Here is a 27767-nt window from a genome sequence, read left to right on the forward strand (position 1 = left end):
GTATTAAAAATAATTGAAATCCTGCAATGAATTTTATTATTTATGAAAATAATTGAATAGTTAAAAAAAATGTTAACTAAATTTTCAAAAATAATTGAATTCCTGAGAAGAATTTTATTAATTAAGAAAATAATTGTATTCCTGCGAACGGTTTTATTAAAAATTTTTTAAATAATTGAATTTTCAAAAAAAATTTATTACTCTTATTAATAATTGAATTCTTGTTATGAATATTGTTATTTATGAAAATAATTGAATTTTGCAAAGAATTTTATTAAAATGACTCAAAATAATTGAATTTTCGGGTATAATTTTTTTATTTATCGGCATAATTAAATTCTTTCGAAAAATTAAAAAAAAACATTTCTTTAAATAATTGATTTTTTCGAGAAATTGAAATTAAATTTGTAAGAATAATATTACATTTTTTTATCAATTCCTTTGAAATTGTATTAAAAATAATAAAAATCCTGCAATCAATTTTATTATTTATGAAAATAATTGAATAGTTGCAAAGAATTTTATTAAAATTTTCAAAAATAATTGAATTCACGAGAAGAATTTTATTAATTAAGAAAATAATTGAATTCCTGCGAAAGATTTTATTATAATGTTTCAAAAAATTGAATTTTTGTGAATAATTTGGTTATTTTTGAAAAGAATTAAATTCTTCATAAGAATTTTATAAATATTGCTTTAAATAATTAACTTTTTTGAAATATAATAAATTTTATGAAAATTTTATATTTTAATTAATTGAATTCTTGTGGAAAACTTTATTTCTTAAAATAATTGAATTTTTCGATTAATTTAAAATAGTATTAAAAATAATTGAAATTCTTCGATGAATTTTATTATTTATGAAATGTAATTGAATTCTTGCTTAGAATTTCATCAAAAAAATTTTTTTTAAATTGAATTTCCATGAAAAATTTTATTATTAGTGAAAGTAATTGAATTATTGTGATTGTATAAAAATTTTGTTGAAAAATTGATTCTTTCGAAATTTTTTTTTGAAAATGCTATTCCAAATTAATTGAATTCCTGTGGAAAATTTATTATTTATGAAAATAATTGAATTTTGGATGAATTTTATAAATTTTTTTTTATTAAATTATTGAATATTTTTGCGAAACTTTATGAGAATACTAGATATTGAAAATAATTGAATTTCGAATATTTTTTGAACATAATTGAATTTAAAATATTTTTTGAAAATAATTGAATTTCGAATATTTTTTTGAAAATAATTGAATCGTTTTGAAGAATTTGATTATAATTTTTGAGAATAGATTTTTTATTTCTAGTATTAGAGAATTTAAAGTAAATTCTCAAAAAAAAAAATCAGAAATAGTAGCTTTTAGTGGCTGAAATCTAAAAAAAGTAGCCAAACAGTAGCATAACGTAAAACAAATAATAAATAGTAGGTTTTAATAGAGGAGTGCGAAGCCTGCTCTACTTTTCATTCGTGAAATGAATAAAATTTATATATATTAATAAAAATCTTTACTAATTAGAATTAGTGACTGACTTTTTGCTTTTGAATTAGTAAATTTTACTAAGAAAATTAGTAGAAATAACTATCTATTTATTAGTAAAATTTACTAATTCAGAAGCAAAAAGTCAGTCACTAATTCAAATTAGTAAAGATTTTTACTAATTCTAGATAGAGTACAGACATTTAATTGACTTAATTTTTCGAACGTTTTGTAATAGGATTGAAAAGTTTTAGTTTAATACAAATATACAATATTTATACATTTAGACGATAAATGTGCATATATATGCGAGTCTTCGGCTTTGGAATATGGAAGGAGGAGAGAACTGATGTTTATTTAGTGAGGATGGAAATATGGTAAACAAATAAATAATGTGGGTGAATGAGTGTACGAATTGTATAGAAACTAAGTAATATATAAACATATATATGTATATATATTGGAGCGGCATGAAATAAGCCAGGCACGGGGTGGAGAAGTGGGCCCACAGCACGATGTGGGTGGTCACATAGAGATTTGCCTTCCGCTAAATATCGCCTTTGCGCCCTCAACGTGGGTGGTCCACAAAGCAGAAGCTCTTTCTCTCTATTTCTCTTTCTCCATATTTCCATCTCATTCTCACTTCTCTCTCTCTCTCTCTCTCTCCTTATTCCCTTATTTGACAAATTTTACCCTTTCCCCAATTTTTCTCCCTTTTAATAACATATTAATTTTTTTTTATTTTCCATAAAAATACACAATTTACACTTTAATAATTTAGAAAATTTCCTGTCCCTTTTTACAGAAAACAACTGAATATTTTTTTATTCAATTTTAAAAATATCAACTTAAGATTTAACAGAAACTTATCTAAGACCCTAAAATTTTTAAAGTTTTAAAATTTTAAAATTTAAAAATTTTTTAAATTTAAAAATTTTTTAAATTTTCAAAATTTTAAAATTTTTAAAATTGTTAAATTTTCAAAATTTTTAAATCTTTTTTATTTGAAAGTTATAACTGAGTAGTATCAGTACGTAAAAAAATAAGCTAAAATCAATTTTTTTAGACGATCTTAATTAATTTTTTGAGTAATTAGTATAATTTTTTGGTTCAGGTTATTATATATAGTCTCTGGTCAAAATGTTTCAGAAATTAATTGATTGATTGAGAGTGAATAAAGAAAGCGAAACGTTATAGTGAAGGAAGTGGTAAAAAAGGGGAAAGGAGAAGAAAATGACGAATTCAACGTGTGTGGTCCGAGGCGAACGACAAACTCAGAACTGAAGAAGGACAACAACACGTCTCTAATACGTATACATAACTTCAGTATATATAGATATACATGTCTGTAGAGCTGTATTCAAGCAAAATATTTCTCGATGTTCGAGTCTCCTTACAAGAATCGATTCAATTATGTGTTCTCTATATCTATATATTATATCCGGTAATAATCACAAGTTACTTTAGTACCATATTATAATACTCATAATATAAGTAAGGAAAAAATTGCAATTAACGCATTATTTCTTTTAAAATTAAGTACAATTTTCGATTTTTCGATATTAATATGTAAAAAAAGAAATTTGTTTCAACATTCAAAATATTGCGTGTACCTTTTTTTCATTTATTCATAATTTTTTTGTTATTATTAAATATAAAAAAAAAAATGTTTTTTTGTTGTTGGCGCCGACATTTATTAAGATTCTCCTATTTCCTTTTCCTCATAATAGTTTTTTTCTAAAATAATGTTTCCTCTTCCATTTTATTCCTTTAAATTGTTCAATATGACACTATTTTCCATTTGGTTCACAGTAAATTGTGAGGTATTAGAAAGGGTTGGAGATTAAATTAACACCAAAAAGAATTAAATTAATTCATTATGGTGTTACTCTTTACTACGACTGGAATTTTACTTCAAATCAAAACCAAGTCAACGATTACTAACTATCAAACGAACTAACTAACTTACTGACTAACTTACTAATTAATTTACTAACTAATTTACTAACTAACTTGCTAACTAATTTACAAACTTAATTACTAATTAACTTACTTCTAAGCTAACTTACTTACTTAATTTAGTTACTAACTAGTAGACTTAGTTACGAACTAACTTACTAACTAACTTAATTACTTAGTTTGTACCTAACCCAGTTAGTTAGTAATTTAATATGTTAGTAAGTAAGTAAGTTTAGTAATTAAGTTTATAATTAAGTTTGTAAGTTAGTTAGTAGGTTAATAAGTTAGAAATTTCATTAAGTTTTTAGTAATTTGGTTTGTAAGTTAGTTAGAAAGTTATAGTTAGTAAGTTAGTCAGTAAGTCAGTTAGTCTGTAAGTCAGTTAGTAAGTCAGTTAGTAAGTTAGTTAGTAAGTTAGTTAGCAAATTAGTTTGGAAGTTAATAAGTTAGAAAGTTAATTAGGTTATTAGTAATTAGGTTTGTAAGTTACTAAGTTAGTAAATTAGTTAGTAAGTTAATAAGTTAGAATGTTAATTAAGTTATTAATAACTAAGTTTGTAAATTAGTTACTGAGTTAAAAAGTTAGAAAGTTAATTAGGTTATTAGTAATTAAGTTTGTAATTAAGTTCGTGAGTTAGTTAGTAAGTTAATAAGTTAGAAAGTTCATTAAGTTATCAGTAATTATGTTTGTAAGTTAATTAAATTATAATTAATTAAGTTTGTAATTTACTGAATTAGTAAGTTAGTGAATAAGTTAATAAAATTATTAGTGATCAGGTTTGTAAATTACTAAGTGAGTAAATTAGTTAATAGGTTAACAAAACTATTAGTAATTAAGTTAATAATTTCGTTAGTAAGTTAGTAAGTTAATTAGGTAATTAGTAATTAAGTTTGTAAGATAGTTAGTAAGTTAGTAAGTTAATTAGGTTATTAGTAATTAAGTTTGTAAGATAGTTAGTTATTTAGTAAGTTAGTCAGTAAGTTAAAAAGTTAGTAAGTTAATTAAGTTAATAGTAATTAAGTTTGTAAGTTACTAAATGTGTAAATTAGTTAATAAGATAATAAAATTATTACTAATTAAGTTTTTAAGTTAGTTAGTAAGTTAATTAAGTTATTATAAATTAAGTTTGTAAGCTAGTTAGAAAGTTTATTAAGTTATTAGTAATTATGTTTGTAAGTTAATTAAGTTATAAGTAATTAAGTTTGTAAGTTACTAAGTTAGTAAGTTAGTGAATAAGTTAATAAAATTATTAGTGATCAGGTAAATTAGTTAATAGGTTAATAAAATTATTAGTAATTAAGTTAATAATTTCGTTAGTAAGTTAGTAAGTTAATTAGCTTATTAGTAATTAGGTTTGTAAGAAAGTTAGTTAGTTAGTAAGTTAATTACGTTATTAGTAATTAGGTTTGTAGGTTACTAAGTTAGTAAGTTAGTTAATAATTTAATAAAATTATTGGTAATTAAATTAGTAAGTTAGTTAGAAAGTTAGTTAGTAAGTTAGTCAGTAGCTTATTTAATAAGTTAGTAAGTTAATTAAGTTATTAGTAATTAGGTTTGTAGGTTACTAAGTTAGTAAGTTAGTTAATAAGTTAATAAAATTATTGGTAATTAAATTAGTAAGTTAGTTAGTAAGTTAATTAAGTTTTTAGTAATTAAGTTTGTAAGTTACTAAGTTAGTAAGTTAGTTAATAAGTTAATAAAATTATTAGTAATTAAATTAGTAAGTTAGTTAGTAAGTTAATTAAGTTATTAGTAATTAGGTTTATAAGTTAGTTTGTAAGTTAATTAAGTTATTAGTAATTAAGTTTGTAGGTTACTAAGTTAGTAAGTTAGTTAATAAGTTAATAAAATTATTGGTAATTAAATTAGTAAGTTAGTTAGTAAGCTAATTAAGTTATTAGTAATTAATTTTGTAAGTTACTAAGTTAGTAAGTTAGTTAATAAGTTAATAAAATTATTAGTAATTAAGTTTATAAGTTACTACGTTAGTAAGTTAGTTTATTAGTTACTACGTTAGCAAGTTAGTTAGAAAGTTAATGAAGTTAATAAGTTAAAAAGTTCATTAAGTTATGAGTAATTAGGTTTATAAGTTAGTTAGTAAGTTAATTAAGTTATTAGTAATTATGTTTCTAAGTTACTAAGTTAGTAAGTTAGTAAGTTTATTAGGTTATTAGTAATTAAGTTAGAAAGTTATTTAGGATATTAGTAATTAAGTTTGTAAGTTAGTTAGAAATTTAGTTAGTAAGTTAATTAAGTTATTAATAATTAAGTTTATAAATTAGATAGTAAGTTAGTAAGATAGTCAGTAAGTTAAAAAGTTAGTAAGTTAATTAAGTAATTATTAATTAAGTTTGTAAGTTACTAAGTTAGTAAGTTAGTAAGTTAATTAGGCTATTAGTAATTAATTTTGTAAAAAAGTTAGTTAGTTTGTAAGTTAGTCAGTAAGTTAAATAAGTAATTAGTAATTATGTTTGTAAGTTAGTTTGCTAATTAATTGATTTATTAGTAATTAAGTTTGTAAGTTACTAAGTTAGTAAGTTAGTTAGTAAGTTAAAAAAATTATTAGTAATTAAGTAAGTAAGTTATTTAGTAAGTTAATAAGTTAGTTAGTAAGTTAGTTAGCAAGTTTGTTAGAGCCAGTTTCACCAACACCGATTAAAAATTAATCAATGATTAAATCCTTAACCGACCAATCATGGGCGGTTAAATTGACTAACGAATTTTGAAACTATTAAAATTTTGAATTATTTGAATTTACTAACGAACTATTGTCACTGGTGAACCCAAATTTGCCGAATTTTGACAAATCGTTGACGTGTTGTTTCTTTGATTTGAAGTAAAATATCATTCAAAGTCAAAAAGAACACCAAAATGGATTATTTCAATCCATTCCAGTGTTATTTTAACATTTCACGATTTACTGTGTTTGTCTTGAACTTTCAAAGCGTGAACTTTAAAATCGTAGATTCTGCAGTGAACCTTTTGACAAAATGGGTAAACCTGTTAAACTTTGTTGACAAGTATGTCAAAATTTTGGGGGAAAAGACGATGTAAGTGAAGCTAGCCCGCCACTTTTAAAAAAAATTAAATTTTTTTTAGAGTTCTGACTTCCTTTACAATAGTTCTAGAGTTCGTGAACTCTAGCCTAAAACCTATCAGGAACTCTAGAACTATTGTAGAAGAAGTCAGAACACTAAAAAAATTTAATTTTTTTAAAATTGAGGGGCCAACTCTACTTACATGAAAAGACGATTAAAAAAAATTTTTATAATTCTAGTCATTTTTCTAAGCTTGTAATTATTTAAGTTGTTCCTGGGATGTTGCTAAACAACATTTTTGAAGAAAAAAAGTTTTATTTTAACTTTTAGGTCGTAGCAGCCACAGCCGTACGCTATAGCAGAAGATCGAAATTCATTTTTTTATTGCACAAAATACTAACTATTGATTTATTGTTACAGAAACCTTGAACATTATAATACTGTCTTATAAAAAGACACCTTTTATCTTGATTTAAAAAAAATCCATGTTTGTAGAGTGAAAAAAATTGAAACTTGTACGAGAAGGTAAATAATGTTGATCAAACACCAGTTTGATCAACATTTGGAGAATTATATGTACTTATTGAATCCCTCTAGAAATGTGATATTACAAATGTTTTATTTATTTTTACTGACAAATATCAATATTCATAAGCAAAAAAAAAATGAAATTAAACATCAGTTCCTTTAGTGTCCCAGTGAAAATTCAATGTCGATTCAAAACCTTAGCTTCTATTTTTCTTCTGGTTATTAATTTTGATAGCTATTGATAACTTTCAAAACAAAAGATGATTTTAAAAACATATTTGCTATTTTCTATTCTTATTGTGCTCTCGTTTCAATGTGGAATCGGTACTAGAATACAAGAATTATCCAATAATTTCATAAGATACGTCATCGAGGGAGGAGAAACTTATCAAATAATTCAAATTGTCGACGGAGAATTGAAAAATGATAATTTTCTCGAATTCATAGCAGAAGTGCAAAAGAATTATCCCTCTTTATTGATTGATAAAAAAAGAATTAAAGAAGAGAATAACAATTTTATGCCACCTTTGTTTGAAAGTCGAGCTTCTATTTTCGTCATCTTTGTCTCAAGTGAAAATTTCACTGCACTATTCAGAACAATAAAATTTATTGAATATCTCTGCCAATCGAATGCACGTTCTAAAGTTTTGATTATTCATCAAATTAGTGTCAATGATGGGACAAAGGAGAAAGTGGACATTAATAATTCCATTGATAGCAATAGAAATGTCGAACAATATCTCCAATTCTTCGAGACCGTATGGTTGGAACAATTTCTCGATGTTACTGTACTGGAACTGCTTCCCAGGAAAATTGAAAACTATTTAATAACTTTATCCAAAAGTGATGTTGTAATTCACTATTACAATCCATTTATTAAAAAGTATTTTAGAAACAAAATCACCAGCGATTGTAATTTTAATAATTCCACTATTCTTTACAATCGGGAAGAACCCAAATTCCAAAAGTACTGCAAATTTTTTCCAGACAAACTCCACAGTTTATACAACTACCCACTTATAATTGGAGTCTTTAATTATCCACCCTACGTCAATGTTAAACAAAATTCAACTGGTCATGTGATTTCCGTCACGGGACCTGATCTAAAAGCCCTGAAAGTCCTCTCTGAAAGTGTATCCTTCTCAATGCACTATCAATTCTCAAATCAAACGAATTGGGACAAACTCAGTTGTACAAAGAACAAAAATGTTGGTGTCACTAATCTAACAATGCACAATAAAGTGCAAATCATTGCCCTTGAGGGTATCAACTTTGTGAGTTGCCTAGGCACTTACACTGTGACCGGAAGAGGAATACGACTCTTCAGATACATTCACTTGGTGCCAATTCTTCCCGGACCACCGGAACCATTCTCCGGTAGCTGGCAAGTGTTAAATCTTCTTAGTGTTATAATGCTTCTCCTCTTACCTTGGATTACAGCAAAGCTACTTCATTTCGATATTCACAATTGGCAGATAATAAATATTCTTCAAATGGTCCTCAGTATGTCAGCACCCAGTGAACCATCGTTCACTGTCGAACGAATTATATTCGCATGTCTACTAATCTCCTGCTTTCTTGAATCCAGCTACATATTCTCAGCCATCTCGAGTTCACAATTACAAATGGAATCATTCTTGAAATTGGACACTTTTGGTGATATGCTCAAGACATCATTGAAACCAATGATTGCTGTTAATCTTCTAAAACCTGTGACTAATTTAACTGATGATTTTGATAGACTGTTCAATATAACACTTCCCTATGATGGCCCTCCGGATTATTGTGTGAATATTCTCAAGAATTACAAGAATGTTTCTTGTGTTATGAGAGAAACGCAGGCAAGATTATTTGTTTATAATGATAAGGATAAATTGGGACGTTCGGGTATGAAAATATTGAATGAGGAAATTATGTGGTCATATTCAAGTACGGTGATTCTTGCCGGTGGTTCACCTTATAGAGAGAGATTTGATGGTATTACTCTTCGTTTAGTTCAATCGGGTATTGGGAAAAAATGGGATGATGATCAGTTTCAGAGGCATGATCGTGGACCAAGTCAATTGGATTTGTTTCGATTGGAAAGTTCTCAAACGACGAGTATTATGATGCAATTGTTGGAATTGTTGCTTATTGGATGGGTGTGTTCTAGTATTGCTTTTTTTGTCGAATTTGCTGTTTATTTGTGTCGCATAAAAGGTTGGAGGGGAAAAACTATTAAACACTGATTTCTCTTGTTCCTGATGCAAAAATTCTGACAATAAGTGATAAATATTATTCTGATAAGTAGGGAAGCTTCTTATAAGTGATAATCCAGTACAATTTTTAACAGTGCTGATGTGAATCTTTATGAATTGTTACCAAAAAAAAGTCTAAATCATTAGAAATTAAATTTACTTCTCTACTAAGACTGTTAATTAACCCAGAAGAAGCGGACAGACCAGAAAAGTTAGGATACGTAAAAATTGGTTTTATTAAGAAAAGGGTCGTAATTTGAAATAATTAAATAATTAAATAATTTGAAAGGGTCGTCAAGTGTCATTACTGCGCTGAATATTTTCCATCATTATTTTATTCATTATTGACATTTTTCATTAAAAAAAAATCCCACTCTGCAATTTACTTTCTGAAATCACTTTTGCAAACAAGTTCAAGTATTATTTAAACATTTCGTAAGAATGTTGTCAAAATTTTTTTAAATAATAGAATCTTTTAAAGAATTTTATTCAAATTTTTCAAAAGAATTGAATTTCTCAGAACTATTTTCTATGAAATTTTTATTATTTATGAAACGAATTAAATGCTTGTGTAGAATTTTATTAAAATTTTATTTAAATATTTGAATTCTTTTGTAAAATTTTGTTAAAATAGAAGATATTAAAAATTTCTTCAGGTTTTATAATAATAATTTAATTTAAAATAACCGATTGATTAAATCACTAATTTATATCATAAGAATATTGTAACTACAACTTTTTCAAAATTATTTTCATCATTTCAATTCAATTATTATTTTCTAGAATTTTTAACTAAAATTCTTCTCTAAATCAACTATTTTTAATATTTTTTTAAAAGTTTTTTTTTTAGAATTTTTAAATCCATTTAATTGCAAATCAATTTTACGTGAAATTTTAAATATTCGGAAATTCTTCAATTAAATATATATTAGAAATGAACTTGAAATAATTTATAAAAAAAATTAAATAAACCTTTTTCAACAAAATTAATTTTGCAGATTTGTTATAGTTAAAAGTAGAAAAAATTTAAATTGTCAAATATTTCAATTTGAAATACTCTTGAAAATGCAATTATTTCTAAAAATCCACGCTATTATGCTTTTAATATTCAATTATTATATAAAATTTTAACTAAAAAATTAATTTTTAATTCAATTTTTATTAGAAAATTCTAAAAGAATTCAATTATTTAAATACAAAAATAAATAATTTATTAAATAATTCAATGTTTCTTAATTCTTAATTGAATTTTCATAAAAAATATTAACAAATTTTGAAATAATTCAATTCTTTTGACGAATTTGAATAAAATTTTTAAGAATAATTATATTTTTCGAGGAATTCGATTAAAATTATTGTATATATTAAAGATAATTTCTGTGAAGATTTTTATTTCTGAAAATAATTGAATTACAGAGAAAAATATTATTATTTATGAAAATAATTGATTTTCTATGAAGAATTTTATTTAAATAGGAAGAATTTTATTCAAATTTTTTTGAAATAATTGAACTTCACAGAATTAAAAAAAGAATTTTTTTTTTAAATAATTCAATTCGTTCTGGAAATCTTATTAAAAAATTGAATTCTTGGGAAGAATTTTGTTAAAATTTCTTAAATAATTGAATTATTTCGAGTAATTTTATGCAAATATTTTTAAATAATTGAATTCCCATAAAAAATTTGTTATTTGTGAAAATAATTAAATTCTTAAAAAGAATTGTATTGAAAATAATTGAATTGTGTCTAAAAATTTTATTAAAATTGCAATTTTATTAACTAAATCTTGTAAAGAATGTTATCAACATTTTTTAAAATAATAGAATCTTTTAAAGAATGTTATTCAAATTTTTTAAAAGAATTGAATTTTTAAGAATTATTTTCTTAAATTCTCTGATAATATAATTGAATTCTATCCGGAAACTTAATTAAAAACTTAAAAATAATTGAATTTCTGTGAAATTTTGATCATTATTGTGAAAATAATTAAATGTTTGTGTAAAATTTTATTAAAATTTTGTTTAAATATTTGAATTCTTTTGTAAAATTTGATTAAAATAGTAAATATTAAAAATAATTGAAATGAGGAAAATGTTTGAAAGTAATTGAAATTTTGCCAAGAATTTTATTAAATTTTTTGAAAATAATTGAATTTTGAAAAAAATTGTATTAAAATAATTGTATTACTTATAAAGATAATTGAAAATTTTATGAGATTTTTTTTTAATTTTTGAACATAATTGAACTTTGAAAAAAGGAGTTTTATTACTTTTAAAAATAACTTTTAAAAAAAAAATTATTGTTAATATAGAAAAATTGAAGGTTTTATATTAGAATTCGTGGTAATTTCATAATTTATAAGGTAATAAAAATGACAAAAATTCAGAATTTTCTTATCAATTCTAAAAATTTAGTTTTTTCCTATCTGCAACTCTGTTAGTATCTTCATAATTATTTAATTAGTATTTTTTCCTTAATGACAAGTTCATAAATTTATTTCAATATATTCCTCTATTAAATTATAAAAAAAATAATTAATTTTAAAAAATTATTTTTTATTATTCGCTAAATTAAAAATATAAATATTATTGTGGAATATTTACCGTTAATTATAACTATGCTTTAAATTCTTAATAAAAATTTTACTTTTATAATTACAGATGAATTATCCATTTTATACGAATAGAATCTCAGTTATATAATTAAATTTGTTTTTATTGACGCCACTTGAGAATTTTATATCAAGAATAGAACATTGTTTTTTAAAAAAAAAAACTCTTGTCAATGGCTTTTAAACGGAATTTTCCAATGTAAAACACAACAAACTATGAGATAATAAAACTGCAAATAATAAACAAACTGTGACGTAGAATGCAACTAAGTGCTTTATTTACCCATGAAGATGATCAGCAGGTGTCAGTTCTATATTTAAAATCGGTGTACAATGTAATATAATAATTTAAAAAAAAAAAACATAAAACAATTTTTTTTTCTCAAGAATAACGCACTGTATGACAAAATAATAAAAAAATTCTCAACAATTGTAGAAAAAAAATTAAAGTATCTGAAAAAGTAACAATTTATAGTTTTTATTCAGGAGGAATGTTTCGTGGTAAACCTACTTTTAGTCTTTATAAACATCAAAGGATCAAGGATCAATATAAAAAAATTGTAATTTTTATCATTTTGATCTAAAAAAATTATTTATTTTCTAATTTTTAACTTCAATAAAAAAGAAAATTTATTTTTAAATTTTACAGGAAACATAAGGGGAAAAGAAAAAATATTTTTTTGAGATAACAATATTGTGAATATCGTGTCAAAAGTTTTCTGTTTTTGAACAAAATTTATTTTCTCTTAAATTGAATTTTAGTTAAATCTTTAATTATCCAAGTGTGAAAAATTTGATTCCTACCTAACAAATGGGCATTTTCAACAAATTATTTGGTAAGTCATTTTTATAATAATATAATTTTCTTCACTCTAAATACAAGTTAGTGAATTAATTATTAAAAATATTTTTAGAAAATAAATTTATCTTCCCCAATGTTCATTTAGAGCATATTTTCTATTTATATAATTTAAATTTTTTCTTATTTTTGTCAAATATGAAATTTTACCAGTTAAAAATAAATGACAACTATATACGTGAGTAATTATATTTTAGGAATATAAGTTCCTCGTGAGTTAAATAAAAAATTTCTTTATTTATCGCAAAATATTTCACTTTTATATTAATCTGAACTCGGTTTTTCAAAATTCAAAATGGCGGATCCAATATGTCGGACAAAATTTTTAAAAAATAACAGATTTTGGTATAAATTAGTATTAAGGGATTCTAGGAGTCGCTGATTACGAATCCGAACCTAGTTTTTTAAAATTCAAAATGGCGGATCCAATATGGCGGACAAAATTTAAAAAAAATTCATGGAATTTGGTATTTAAATTAGTATCAAGGGATTCTTGGCGTCACTGATTACAAATTTGAACTTAGTTTTTCAAAATTCAAAATGGTGGATCCAATATGTCAGACAAATTTTAAGAAACAAATTGGATTTTTATAAAACTTGGTGTTAAGAGTTAAAACTAATATAATTTACAATAAAAACTTATCTTTCAAACTGAATTTTACTAGGGAAATTAATTAAAATACAATAAGTTTTTTTTTATTCAAAGATAAATAAAAAAAAACTATTTTTATTTCAGGAAAATATCTTTTATTCACAAATACAGCAAGTTGTGGATTAATGATGGCAATTGCAGATGTGATTCATCAGCAAGGAGAAAAATTGAGACAAAATAATTCGATAAAATTAATAAAATCCACAGATACAAATGAAATTCAAATGAAAACTGAAAATAAAATTCAAACAAAATTGAAAACTGAATTTTATGATAAAAATAAAATTTCTCATAAAACCACAAATCAAAATGAATGTAGAGAAAAAAATAATCACGAAAATCAATATCAGAGGGAAATTTTAATGATACCATGCAAGACTGATTATGATTTTAATCGAACAAAAAATATGTTAACAGTTGGCCTTTTACAGGGACCATTTCATCATTATTTCTATCGTTTTCTTGACAAAAATTTCCCGGGGAAAAAAATATTTTCCATTTTCAAGAAAACAATGCTCGATCAAATGATATCGAGTCCTTCGTGTCTTGCAATATTTTTCTGTGGTCATGGACTACTTGAGAGGAAAAGTCTCACTGAAATCAACATGGAAATGAGGCAAAAATTTTTTCACACCTGGAAGGTTTGAATAATATATGAAAAATTTGTAATTTTTTTTTGTAATTTTTAAAAATTAAAAAATTTTAATTTAAAAATTTTTTAATTTTGAAAATTAAAAAATTTTAAGTTTTTATTAAAAATATTAATACATTTTAAGTTTTTATTAAAAATATTAATACATTTTGTATTTTTTGTATTAATATAAATTTTATTTTTTAGGTAGATTGGTGTTTTTTTCCTCCCGCACAGATTGTAAATTTTTTATTTGTTCCTCTGCAATATCGTGTGATATACATCAATGCAATTACTGTGATCTTCGATATTTTCCTATCTTACATGAAATACGTAAATATAATAGTGTTTTTCGCTTTTTATTTCTACCATTCAATTTTGGCTTATTCGAAAATTTTTTCTTTTTCAAAAATTCATTTACTTTCTAAAGATTATTTTTTAATTAAATACCGCGTATAGTGTAAAATTTCAATGTGTTTGACACTTTGATTTTTATTTACATTTCGACTTTTCCTTTTGGAATTTAAAGTGTAAATTGGAATTTAATTTATAAATTAGTGAAAGTCAAATTTTACAAGTTAAATTTTACATTTTAATTCAACTAATAATATAATTATTATTGCAATATGTGACGCGCTCCGAAGAAAGGTACTTAAGAAGCAAATCATTTTAAGGTTATGTTTGTGTTATTTTTACCTTAATTAAAAGTTTCTGTTTAATTATGTAAAACTAAATGAAGTTTTTATTATTTCAGATGTAATAAGAACTTTAAACTATACATTGATTTATATTAAGAGTTTACTCCCTTTGTGTATTTTCACTCAAGAAACTACAAACATAACCTAAAATTTTTGTCTTCTTTAGTACCTTTCTTCGGAGCTTGTCAACATTAAATAAAATATAAATAATAAATATATACTTTTTGCAGGAAGCAGATTTTTCCTTACCGACGTAACTAAGGAAATTTATTTTATTAAAATGACTATATCTCTTCACAGAATAATTTTATTAGTATTTAAGGTTTATAATTGTTTTTAAAGTTCATTGTAATATCTTTTTTAAATAAAATACTAGCATCTTAATTATTATATATAATTGAAATAAAAATAAAAAATACATTATCAAATTATTGTAATTATATTTATTATTAGAATATTAATTTTGTATTAATATTGATATTAATTATTGTAATTGATAAATAAAAAATTAATTTACCTCTTACTCTGTGTCAATATAGTCAACCATTCGCGACAAGTGAGAAGATGGAAAAATCATTCTACAGGCGCGCACCTATTCGGTAACAAAGGCTGAAATTGGAAAGAGTTTCAAGAAAATAATCCTAGGTGTTAATTATCCCTTCAAAGTCCACAACAGATTTTTGAGATAATTAAATTTTATATAAAGTTTCAGCTTATTTGAAGTTTATTAAATTTTCTACATCAGCTAGGGATCCAATATTAAGCTGAACGATTGTAAAAAGAAAAAACTATTTTAAACTTTGAAATTTTAATTTTTGTAAGTTTTTCATTTTAATTTCTCGAAAGTAAATTAAAAAAAAAAATTATATTTGATATTTTGCTGCGTGAGCGGTGTATATATAGATTTCTGCCTTTGTGATCGAGTAACTGTTTTATAAAGTTTCAGGAAATTCCTACGAAGATGGAGACACAATGCAGAAAATAAATATCATCTAAAACTCAATGTTTCTCTTGAGTTCTCTTAATTTTTATTAAATTCCCTATAGTAGTAGAGGTAAAAGTGAAAAAATTTTAAAAAATAAACAAATTTAAACAAATTCATCAAAATAAAGAAAAATGAAAACAAATTATATTCGAATTATTACAGAAAATTATATTTGGCAAAAAGGAGACTGTATATTTTTTGTTAATTCAAAAAAGAAATTTTTTTGTTTCATTAATTAGTAAAAATATATGAATTAATTGGCAATATTAAATTTTATAATAATAATTAATAAAAAGAAAAAAGACAATACAAAAGATTATTTTTTTATACAGATTCAATAATTATTTATTTAAAAATAATTAAATCTCATATTATATAATAACTTATTCTTGTAATAAACAATTGTATGTTTAAAAAAAATGTTCCATTATTAGAAATAAATAAATTTTGTTCTCAAAGTAAAAAAAATTTAATTGTTAAATAAAAAATTGAAATTTTTTTAAAGTAACCTTTTTTTTGAAAGGAAAAAATTTTTTTTCTTCAAAAAGAAGAAGTTTTTTTTTGAAAATTTTTAACATGGGGAATTTTAATGAAAAATTGGTACGACTGCTGAAACTGCAACTGGTGACCAATTTAGTGACAACAGTTCGATTCGGACGAGTGTTCTGTTCACATCTGTTAGAATCCAAATAGAAACGCGATGACGTGAAATATATAATATACACATATATATATTTTTTTAAGGCGAAAATTTTTTTAATTTATCACACTTTTTTTGTAGTTTAAAATTTTTAGGATTGATAAACAAAAAGTTATTAAATTTAAATTTAAATAAATTTTATTATTTAAAAAAAATATGGAGGAAATTTTTCGAAATGGAAATACAGAAAAAATAACAAATGACAATATCAGTACCATAAAAATGGTAAAAGAGGTGTGTTTCAATGTGTGTTATTAAAAATTGTACACAAATACATATAGATACATATACATTTATTTATATTTATATATACATATATATGTATATTTATATACACATACATCGTGAGTGCATAAAATAAATCGATAAAACAAACTTCAATTAATTATTTGTTAATGTTTTTTTTATGATAAACAAATAATAAAGTTTTGTTATATTATATGTTTTGATGATCCCAATAAATGTAGAAACATCATGTGATACGATATACATAACCACACACACAAATATATACATATATATTTATTTATGTCACCATTATTCTTCTTTTCTTATCAACGTCATCATATTCTCTATCATATAATGATAATAAATTTTGTTTTGAAAACAAAAAAAACTATCAATATTTTTAAAAAAAATAAAATTTTCATTTACTCTCTACAGGTGAAAAAAATTATTTTTCCATGATATTTTTTTTAAAAATTTTAATAATTAAGTTCATTTTTCTATTAATAAAGTTTTAGTTCTAAAAATTACTATTTTTTAAATGAGAAACTTAATTTTAAACAATTCAAAACAATATTTATTATTGATAATAGTATTTAGAGGCCTTTTACGGTTAAAGACTGATGTTCGTTTATTACAAAAATTGTATAAATTGCTACAAGTTTCGACTTTGATTAAGTCCTCATCAGGCAATTTTTTAATAATAATAATAATTTTAATCTTAAAATGAACATAAGCAAATCAAAATCACATCTGTAATGAAAATTATTATAACCCGTGTGGAAATCTGCCCAAGTTAGCCCAGTTAAAAACTGGGAGCCAGCTGGGCCCCACCTGGGCCCCACCTGGGCTTCCCATTTTCATAAAAATATTAACATTATAATAGAAAAAGTCTGAAAATTAAATATAACTATTCACAATAAATCATTCTACAATTAATTCATAATAATAATAATCATTATTATTTTAAACAATTTATTATTGTCAATAATTATAAACTTTTATTGTACTACACTAACAGACATTTAGTTTTACCGAAATTTTAAAGTTGTTCCAGCTGAATTTATTTATTTATTTAATAATTAACTCATCAAGGTATAACGGTTTTTAATACATTTTAATAATTGTTTAAACAAATGATTGTTGTTATTTATTAACTTTTGATACACATAACTTAGAAACTTGCAATTTTTTTCCTAATTTTGCAATTAAGTAATACGAACGACATAAAATAAAGACAATTTATGGTTTTAACAATTCAGAAATTGTTTAAACAAATTATTGTTGTTCTTTATTAACTTTTGATACACATAACTTAAAAACTTGCAGTTTTTTCCTAATTTTGCAATTAACTAATGTAAATAGTAAATCATTCGGATGTTTTATGATTTTAATTTTAACAATTTATCAAATGTTTAAACAAATAATTGTTGTTATTTACTATCTCTTGACACATAGCATCTAGAAAAATGAAGTTTTTTTCTTATTTTGCAATTAGTTAATCAGAGTAGTAGTAATTGTAAAATTAGAAAGAAACTGCAAGTTTCTGGATTGTTTGTATCAAAAGTTAATAAATAATAACAATTATTTGTTTAAACAATTTCTGAACTGTTTAAATCATAAAATACTGTTATTTCATACTTTTCAGATTAGTTAAATGTAAAATTAAAAAGAAACTGCATTTTTTAGGTGCTTTGTGTCAAAAATTAGTAAATAACAACAATCATTTGTTTAAACAATTTTTGAATTGTTAAAACCTTAAATTATTTTTATTTCATGTGGTTCGAATTAGTTAATCGCAACATTAGAAAAAAACTGCATCTTTCTGGAAGCTAGTGTCAGGAGTTACTAATTAACAACAATTATTTATTTAAACAATAACGACTGCAATATAACATTAGTAAAATTTATTATATATAATAACAAAAATCGTTTAGAGTGAAAATTATTAAATAGTTTAGTTTTTCTTTAATATTTAATAATAAAACTTTGATGTAATTATGGTCATCTTCGTACATGAATTGACAATTGACAAACATGTTAACATTTTACGGAAGCATTTTAGAGTTTGTCTATTGACCCACTCACGGTGGGTTCCGGTCAGGCGAAATAATATTATAAGTGGGCGTGAGCTGGGCCCTACCTGGGCTTCCCAGTTTTTGAGGACCCACATCAATAATTATATAAGCAAAAATTTCTAAGTCCAAACCTAAAAATTTTTTTTTCAACAAAAAATTAATGTTTATAATGACTTAGATTAAGAAAAAACGTGTTTTTAACAAAAATGTATTCACAATATTTTTTTTATGTAATGTCCACATAATTAATTAGTAAAAATTTCTAAGTCCAAACAACTAAAAAAAATTTTTTTTTTTAGACCAACAAATTAATGTTTATAATGATTGTAAACAATAAAAAACACATTTTTAATAAAAATGTATTGATATATTTTTTTCATAATAATATAAATATTATTTTAAGAATATTTATCGTTTATTATTACATTAATAATATTGTTATTATTATTATTAAACTATTTATTTGTTACGGTGTATTCGTGTCAGTAAGTGCTTTATTAAATCATTTCAGCAGATCAACAAGTCACTGACAATAAAACGTCGGTGTTCAGTAGTTAGTCTCCGTAGTATAGTGGTTAGGGCGTTAGTCTAGTAGTCCGTAGGTCGTAGGTTCAATCCCCGCGTGCGTTAAATTTTATTTGTTTCTTAGGTTTGCGTTTATTCCGATTTTTCTGCATTGTATTCGTATAAGTATGCCATTTAGTGATTATATATACCGTTTAATAATTTAATTAACAAATTTCTAATTTTTTTATAAATTTTTAATTTATAAATGAAAGGATATATATTAATTCCCATATATATGCTAACATTATTTATGAATTTGCTTTTGGTCACAATTTCATTAAAAAAAGTAAAAATCGTTAAATAATAACGTTATTTATTTATAATTCGACTTATTTGTTATTAATAAACAATTTATTCATTAATTTGAATGAAAACTAAATCTATGAGCCCCAGCTGGATTTTTCCTAGGTGGGCTGTGGCTGGATTCACCGTTACAAGCCAAGGAATCGCCCACCTGGGCCATCCCTGCTGGGACCCACCTAGAACCTGGGAAGCCCACCTGGGACCCACCGTGGGCCCACCTCACTTTTCCACACGGGAAGATATTAATTGTCACCAAAAAGAAAATTAATTTGAAAAACAATTTAAAGGAGAAAAAACTCACCTTGTGTTTGATCACATCAATAATCATATAATAAAAGATTAAATTTTAAAAATTTTGTGAAAACCATGATGGTAAGAAAGTTCATGGTAAAAGCCATCGTAATGAAAATCATGGTGAACGTTATGGTGAAAAGGTAAAAAAAAATTAAAAAACCTAAACGGTAAACCGTAAAAGGCCTCTAAATACTATTATCAATATTATTAAAAAAACGGTTCTCAAATAAAATTATTAATATTTATTATTGTTAATAATAATTATATTATTATTATTTTTATTATTATTACATATTTATATATATTTATTTATATTTTTATTATTATTATTATATTATATTTTTTTTATTATTTTTATTATTATTATTATTATTATTATTATTATATTATTATTATTTTCATTTATTTTCTTAATTTTTCTTTTTTTTTATTAAAACATAAAAATAATAAATAGATAGAAATGTTTAAAAATCACTTTACCAAAAATTGTTTATTTCAAAAATATATTCAAGAAAATAATTTCTAAAACAAGAAAATTGTGAAACTTTCTATTTTGTATAAGTAAATAAACCAGTTTTGCAATTCGTTGATATAGTAGTCGTGGCAAAACTGGTTCTTTTTTTCAAGTTTATAAATTGTTGTTAATAATAATTTATGTATTTAGTTTTTGCAAAAAAAAGTTTTTTTGTAATTATTCCTTTTTATTTTAGGATTGTCTTCTGGATCATATGGAAATTTCTATTGTTGAAGCTGAAAAACGAGCAAATGGAGCGCTCAATTTAAAAGAATTTTACACTGTCTACCTCATTGAGACAAAGTGAGTTGAATATTTAAAAAAAAAGGTTTCTTTATTTCGTTTAAATTTAAAAGAAAATTAAATTAATAAATTTTTTTAGTTTAGTAAAATTTTGATTTTATTTTATTTAGTATTTATAATAATAATAATAATAATAATAATAATAATAATAATAATAATAATAATAATAATAATAATAATAATAATAATAATAATTATTATTATTATTATTATTATTATTATTATTATTATCATTTTATAATTATTATTAGTATTGTTTTTTATATTTTTTACATTTTCGTCACATGAGAAGGTATTATATTATTTTTATTATTTTTATAATGAAATTTATATTTTTTAATTTTTTTGTCAATTAACTGAAAAACTTTTTTTTCTTTTATTATCAAATGTATATTTTTTCCAAAATTTTTTTTTAAGTATCGTTATTCTTTATTAATAAAAATTTGTTTTGTTAAATAAAAAATTAGAGTAACGGATCCGAATTTCGAAAACGCCCCAATAAAAGTGAGTTCCTTGTGGCGTCGATACACGGAATTTGAATTACTACGAGCTTACTTAGAAATATCCTATCCCTATGTGGTGCTGCCACCTTTACCTGAAAAGAAAGTTCTCTACGCTTGGCAAAAAGTAACAACCGATACATTTGATCCCGATTTTGTTGATCGTCGACGAGCTGGTCTTGAGGTAACATTCATGAAAAAAAAAAAAAAAAAATGTCTAGTTAAAATAAAAATTATCTAAGAAAAAAAAATAAAGGAACAAAAAATAGAAAAGATAAATAACTAAATTTTTTACAATTTTTAAATAATTAATTTTTACTTTCTAGAATTTTTTATTGAGGGTAGCGTCGCATCCAATTTTGTCCTTTGACAAACATTTAATTAGTTTTCTTCAACAAAAAGATGGTTGGAGGGAAAGTGTTAAAGAAACAGGTGGGTAACAAAAATATTTTTTAAATTTAATTTAATGATTTAATGAAAATAAAATAATAAATTAATTAACTAAACGAAAAAAAGGTTTTTTAAACTAATATTAATTATACAGGTTATTTACAATTAGCCGAGACCAAATTAAAAGCACTGAGTGTGGCAGTTAGATTGAGAAAACCCGATAAACGTTTCGAGACGATAAAAAATTATGGAATAGAATTGCAGGTAATATTCTAAAAATTACCGTACTTAAAATTAATTAATTATAAAAATAAAAAAAAAATTTTAGAACAAAAAAAAAACTAACTTTTAGAATAAAAAAATAATTTGAATAAAAAAATAATTTTGTTAAAATAAGAAAATAATATTTCGACTAAAAAAAATAATTTTTAGAAGAAAAAAAATTTATGTTAAATGTTATTTTAGAATAACGTGTGTAATTTACTACGAGTTCGTTCAAGATTAGCCGAAAAACAATACAGTTTGTATAAATTACACGCCAATTATGGACGAGTATTCAGCGAATGGAGCGCGATTGAAAAGGAAATGGGTGACGGACTACAGGTAAGCAACGAAAATAATTAAATAGAAAAATTACTTTTGCTATATTTTCAAGAACTTTGTTTTTCTTAATTTGAATTTTCGCGGTTTTTAATCTACTTTACCGACGGTGAATACTATTTTTTGCAGTGCGTAAAAATCTGCTGATAGAGGGCTTATTTTAGGTTATCTTGGGGAGAGAATTCTTTATTTTCGATCTAAACTAAAAGATTTCTTTTTACTAGACAATTTTCCTTAGACAAATAATTTATAAGAAACTATTGTTGAATTTTAAACTTCGTAGGAGAAAATCCCTGGGATCTATAATTATTTACGTGACAATTCCTTTGCAACGATCTTTCTGATTTTTCTTGTTCGTCCACAAGTTTTCTTTTTTGCTTTCTTTAAAAGCTGATTAGAAAACTTTTGTTTTGGACTAAATTTTCTTTGCATAAGAAGCAATTTGGGCTTTTTTTACAGTTTACGAACTTATGATTGACTTCATTGCACTTACTCTCTTTTTTTTCTAAATGACTTTTTGGCTTACTGTCTATACTGTTTCCTTTGTACGTTGACCACTAACTAGTGACTAATGAGATGGTCGATCATTATATTAATAAAAGCGACGCATCGCACACCTGGTGGCGACTCTCTGAATTATGTTTCTGCGTTTTTTAACGATTTTTTTTAATAATTTTTTTTCTTTTTAGAAATCGGGTCACTATTTGGATTCGTTAGCAGCGACGATTGACACGACACTCGAGGAAGAGGAACTGATTGCGGATCAATTGAAAGAATGGCTTTTTAGTGCTTCTGCTTTGCAACAAGTTGTGCGTCGAAGGGAAGCTATGCAATTAGCGACCGATGAGACTCACGATGTTTTACATGCGAGTTATGATCAGAAAAATAAAGCAATTCAAGGCAAATCGAGTCTTATGTCACGGCTTTTTGGCTCAGTTGATACGGAAGACGTCAGGGAGTTAAAAGTTGTTCAATTGGATCAAAGGATCACGCAAAACGAAGAAGCAGTGAAGAAAGCTGATGAAAATTTGATGTAATTGCAAATTTTCTAAATACCAATTTATAATTTGTTTATTTTTATTTCTATTTGTATTTTAATTTGTATTTCTCTTTTTATTCAAATTTCAAAAAATTTAATTTTACTCCACATTATATTTCAAATTACAGATCGTTTTCGAATAAGGCTTTAGAAGACATTGAAAGATTTCAACAACAAAAAGTTATTGACTTAAAGGAAACTTTAGCAGCCTACTGTGTTCTACAATTTAAACTGGCCAGAAAGGTAGGAATTTTATTTAATTATAAGCTTTATTTGTTAACCAATTTTTCATTCGCAATTTTCGATGGCTATTACTAAAAATAGTAAATAACGATTTGAGTTAAGGAAAAACTTTTTAACTAATTGCAAATGCATAAATTTCTCCCCCTAGACTAGTAGAATACGTGACAACAGCTTTTAGGAAAAATTAAAAACAGAAACCAATTTTTATTAAACAATTATAATTAACTTCAACCTAAGCATTTTTGTATTAATAGTAAATGACGATTTTCATTAACACAGAATTTTTTAATTCATTAATAATGTATTAATTCCTTCCCCTAGACAAGTAGAAGAAATAACAATAAATTTTAGGAAAATATAAAATAATTAATCGTTTTTTAATAAACAATTATTACCGACTCCTACTTAGTGTTTTTGTTTATACAAAGAAAATGCCGATTTTAACTAGACCAGTAAAAATAATACCAATAATTTTTTAAAAAAGCAGAAGTCGAAAACAAGATTTTAATTAACAATAATTATCGTATTTTTCCTACGCTTTTGTTTAATCATAAGAAATAACCATTTTCATGAACAGCGAATTTTTTAAATTGATAAAAAATGCATAAATTTCTTTCTTTAGTATGATGGGAAAAATATTATTAGTTTTAAAAAGAAAAAAAAAGTTGTTAAAAATTTTTTAATTATTTATAATCAACTTCAACATAAGTATTTGTTCACGCAGAGAAAATTATGATTTTAATGAGCAGAGAATTTTTTTAATTGATGAAATAGTCTTCAGTTTACTTTTCTAAACTATAGTAGAAGAAATTCTAATAATTATTAGTAAAAATTAAAGTAATAAAAAATTTTTTAATTAACAATTATTAACAAATTCTATCTAAGCTTTTAATTGTGAATAGAAAATGATGATTTTAATGAACACAGTATTTTTTTTAATTGATGGCAAAGGGATAAATTTTTTACTCTGAAGTAGTAAAACAAAAGTAAATATTATATAATGTGAAGAAAAATAGTTAATTAGTTTTTTAATTAACAATCATTATCAATTCATAATTGGCTTTTATTTGTCCATAGAAAAGGACGATTTTAATGATCAGAATATTTTTTTAAATAATGTTAAGTATATAAATTTCTTCTTATAGATCAGTAGGAGGAATACCAGTAGTTTAAAAGGAAAAAAAAATCATTAATCAATTTTTTTATTAACATTTATCTTCACTTCCACCCACGCATCTGGTTCTAGACAGAATAGGACGATTTTAATGATCAAAAAATTTTTTTAAATGTTGGCAAATGCATAAATATCCTCTTTTAGATTAGGAGAATGTAAATTGTCATTATAAGAAATGAAGAAAAGTCATTAAACCATTTTTTAATTAACAATTTTTATCTGTTCTACATAGGCTTTTGTTTGTACATAGAAAATGACGATTTTCACGAACAGATAATTTTTTTAATCGATGGCAAACGCATAAATATCTTCCCCTAGACTAGTAGAACACGTGTCAACAGTTTTTAGGAAAAATTAAAACCAGAAACCAATTTTTATTAAACAATTATTATCAACTTCAACCTAAGCAATTTTATAATAATAGTAAATGACGATTTTAATAAATAGAGAATTTTTTTAATTCATTAAAAATGTATCAATTCCTTCCCCTTGACAAGTAAAAGAAATAACATTATATTTTAGGAAAATATAAAATAAATAATCATTTTTTAATAAACTGTTATTACCGACTTCTACCTCGGTTTTTGTTTATACAAAGAAAATGACGATTTTCTCGAACAGATAATTTTTTTAATCCATGGCAAATGCATAAATTTCTCCCCCTAGACTAGTAGAATACGTGACAACAGCTTTTAGGAAAAATTAAAAACAGAAACCAATTTTTATTAAACAATTATAATTAACTTCAACCTAAGCATTTTTGTATTAATAGTAAATGACGATTTTCATTAACACAGAATTTTTTAATTCATTAATAATGTATTAATTCCTTCCCCTAGACAAGTAGAAGAAATAACAATAAATTTTAGGAAAATATAAAATAATTAATCGTTTTTTAATAAACAATTATTACCGACTCCTACTTAGTGTTTTTGTTTATACAAAGAAAATGCCGATTTTAACTAGACCAGTAAAAATAATACCAATAATTTTTTAAAAAAGCAGAAGTCGAAAACAAGATTTTAATTAACAATAATTATCGTATTTTTCCTACGCTTTTGTTTAATCATAAGAAATAACCATTTTCATGAACAGCGAATTTTTTAAATTGATAAAAAATGCATAAATTTCTTTCTTTAGTATGATGGGAAAAATATTATTAGTTTTAAAAAGAAAAAAAAAGTTGTTAAAAATTTTTTAATTATTTATAATCAACTTCAACATAAGTATTTGTTCACGCAGAGAAAATTATGATTTTAATGAGCAGAGAATTTTTTTAATTGATGAAATAGTCTTCAGTTTACTTTTTTAAACTATAGTAGAAGAAATTCTAATAATTATTAGTAAAAATTAAAGTAATAAACAATTTTTTAATCATCAATTATTAACAAATTCTATCTAAGCTTTTAATTGTCAATAGAAAATGATGATTTTAATGAACACAGTATTTTTTTTAATTGATGGCAAAGGGATAAATTTTTTACTCTGAAGTAGTAAAATAAAAGTAAATATTATATAATGTGAAGAAAAATAGTTAATTAGTTTTTTAATTAACAATTATTATCAATTCCTAATTGGCTTTTATTTGTACATAGAAAAGGATATAAATTTCCTTCTTCTAGATCAGTAGGAAGAATACCAGTAATTTAAAAGGAAAAGAAAAAACATTAATCAATTTTTTTATTAACATTTATCTGCAGTTACACCCACGCATCTGGTTCTAGACAGAATAGGACGATTTTAATGATCAGAAAATTATTTTAAATGTTGGCAAATGCATAAATATCCTCTTCTAGATTAGGAGAATGTAAATTGACATTATAAGAGATGAAGAAAAGTCATTAAACAATTTTTTAATTAACAATTTTTAACAGTTCTACATAGGCTTTTGTTTGTACATAGAAAATGACGATTTTAACAATCAGAATATTTTTGAAAAATTATTCTAAGTGCATAAATTTTTTCCTTTAGACTTGTAGGGAAAATTTCAGTTGTTTAAGAGAGGAAGAAAAATCATTAATCAATTTTTTTTTATTAACGATTATCATTGATTCATCATTGGTTTTTGTTTTTACATAGAGAATGATGATTTTAATGATCAGAATTCTTTTAAAAATAATTCTATGTACATAAATTTTTTTCTCTAGTTCGGTAAGAAATATTCCAGTAGTTTAAAAGTGAAAGAAAAATCATTAATCAATTTTTTTATTAACATCTAACAGTTCTACCCACACTTCTGTTTATAAGCAATAAAGGATGATTTTAAAGGAGAGAAAATTTTTTTTTATTTACTGTAATTGCATATGTTTCTTCCTCTATACTAGTAGGAATAGTTTTAACTGTTTTTAAAGTTCTAAAAAGTTGGTAATTTTGTTTTTTTAACGATAATAATTGTGATCTATGTTGAACAAGCTTTAATTAAGAGATAACTTTTTTTAATTTTAAACTTATTTATTACTAATGAAAGTTAATTCGTTTATTTTTAGAGTCTTCAGTCTTGGCAGCACATCAAAGAGTGTCTCGAAGGAATGCCATAAACGACTGTATTTATACAAATTCTAAAAGTACAATTTTCCTATAATTAACTTATTAAATTATGTTTATTTTATTGTGTCATATCTCTCTCTATAATATAAACAATATACATTCCAGCACTTGAAAATTTTTAAGTGTCAAATTTAATATTTGAGATTATGTTTTTATTATTAAAAAATTATATAATAAAATTAAAAAAAAAATAATAGAAACTATTGTAAAAATGAATCACAATATGTTAATACGATGATATATATATATTATTTAAAACTCACTGCGTTGTTCACTATTATATTAATCATCTATTTAATTCACTATTAATATTTTACATGTATTTAATAATATTGTTAAATTATTATTAATATTATTATTATTATTATTATTATTTTCAACTTCAGAGGCGATAGCAAAATGTTTTTCCATAGAAAATTTAATATTTAAAAAAAAGTGGCAATAATTAGAAAATTCTAAATGAATCTTAAACGACAGTTAGAACAAACATATTTTTATCTGTTAGAAAAAAGAAAAATTTTCTTGTACTTTTGAAATTAAAAAGAAAAAAACAGCGTTTTAAAAAAGAGCAATTTTTTTTAACCAAACAAAAACAAATATAGATCTCAACAAA

General features: G+C 23.5%; 2 protein-coding genes across 2 annotated transcripts; both read left to right on the forward strand.

Moving 5' to 3' along the window:
• The first annotated feature begins 12143 nt into the window (after positions 1-12143).
• On the forward strand, positions 12144-15063 carry LOC122511857 (mpv17-like protein 2). Its single transcript, XM_043627422.1, has 5 exons — positions 12144-12412; positions 12502-12688; positions 13448-14004; positions 14202-14327; positions 14923-15063. The coding sequence occupies exons 2-5, from the start codon at positions 12664-12666 to the stop codon at positions 14947-14949; spliced, it is 735 nt and encodes a 244-aa protein (XP_043483357.1). The 5' UTR covers positions 12144-12412; positions 12502-12663; the 3' UTR covers positions 14950-15063.
• A 1470-nt stretch (positions 15064-16533) lies between these two features.
• On the forward strand, positions 16534-27720 carry LOC122511153 (sorting nexin-4-like). Its single transcript, XM_043626265.1, has 9 exons — positions 16534-16611; positions 20555-20661; positions 21129-21345; positions 21488-21593; positions 21706-21815; positions 22017-22154; positions 22841-23184; positions 23319-23433; positions 27094-27720. Exons 1-9 carry the CDS (start codon positions 16534-16536, stop codon positions 27142-27144), a joined length of 1266 nt encoding a protein of 421 aa, XP_043482200.1. The 3' UTR covers positions 27145-27720.
• The last annotated feature ends 47 nt before the right edge of the window (positions 27721-27767 follow it).

Source organism: Leptopilina heterotoma, unplaced genomic scaffold (assembly GCF_015476425.1).
Source record: "Leptopilina heterotoma isolate Lh14 unplaced genomic scaffold, ASM1547642v1 Lhet_1, whole genome shotgun sequence".
NCBI classification, from domain to species: Eukaryota; Metazoa; Arthropoda; class Insecta; order Hymenoptera; family Figitidae; genus Leptopilina; species Leptopilina heterotoma.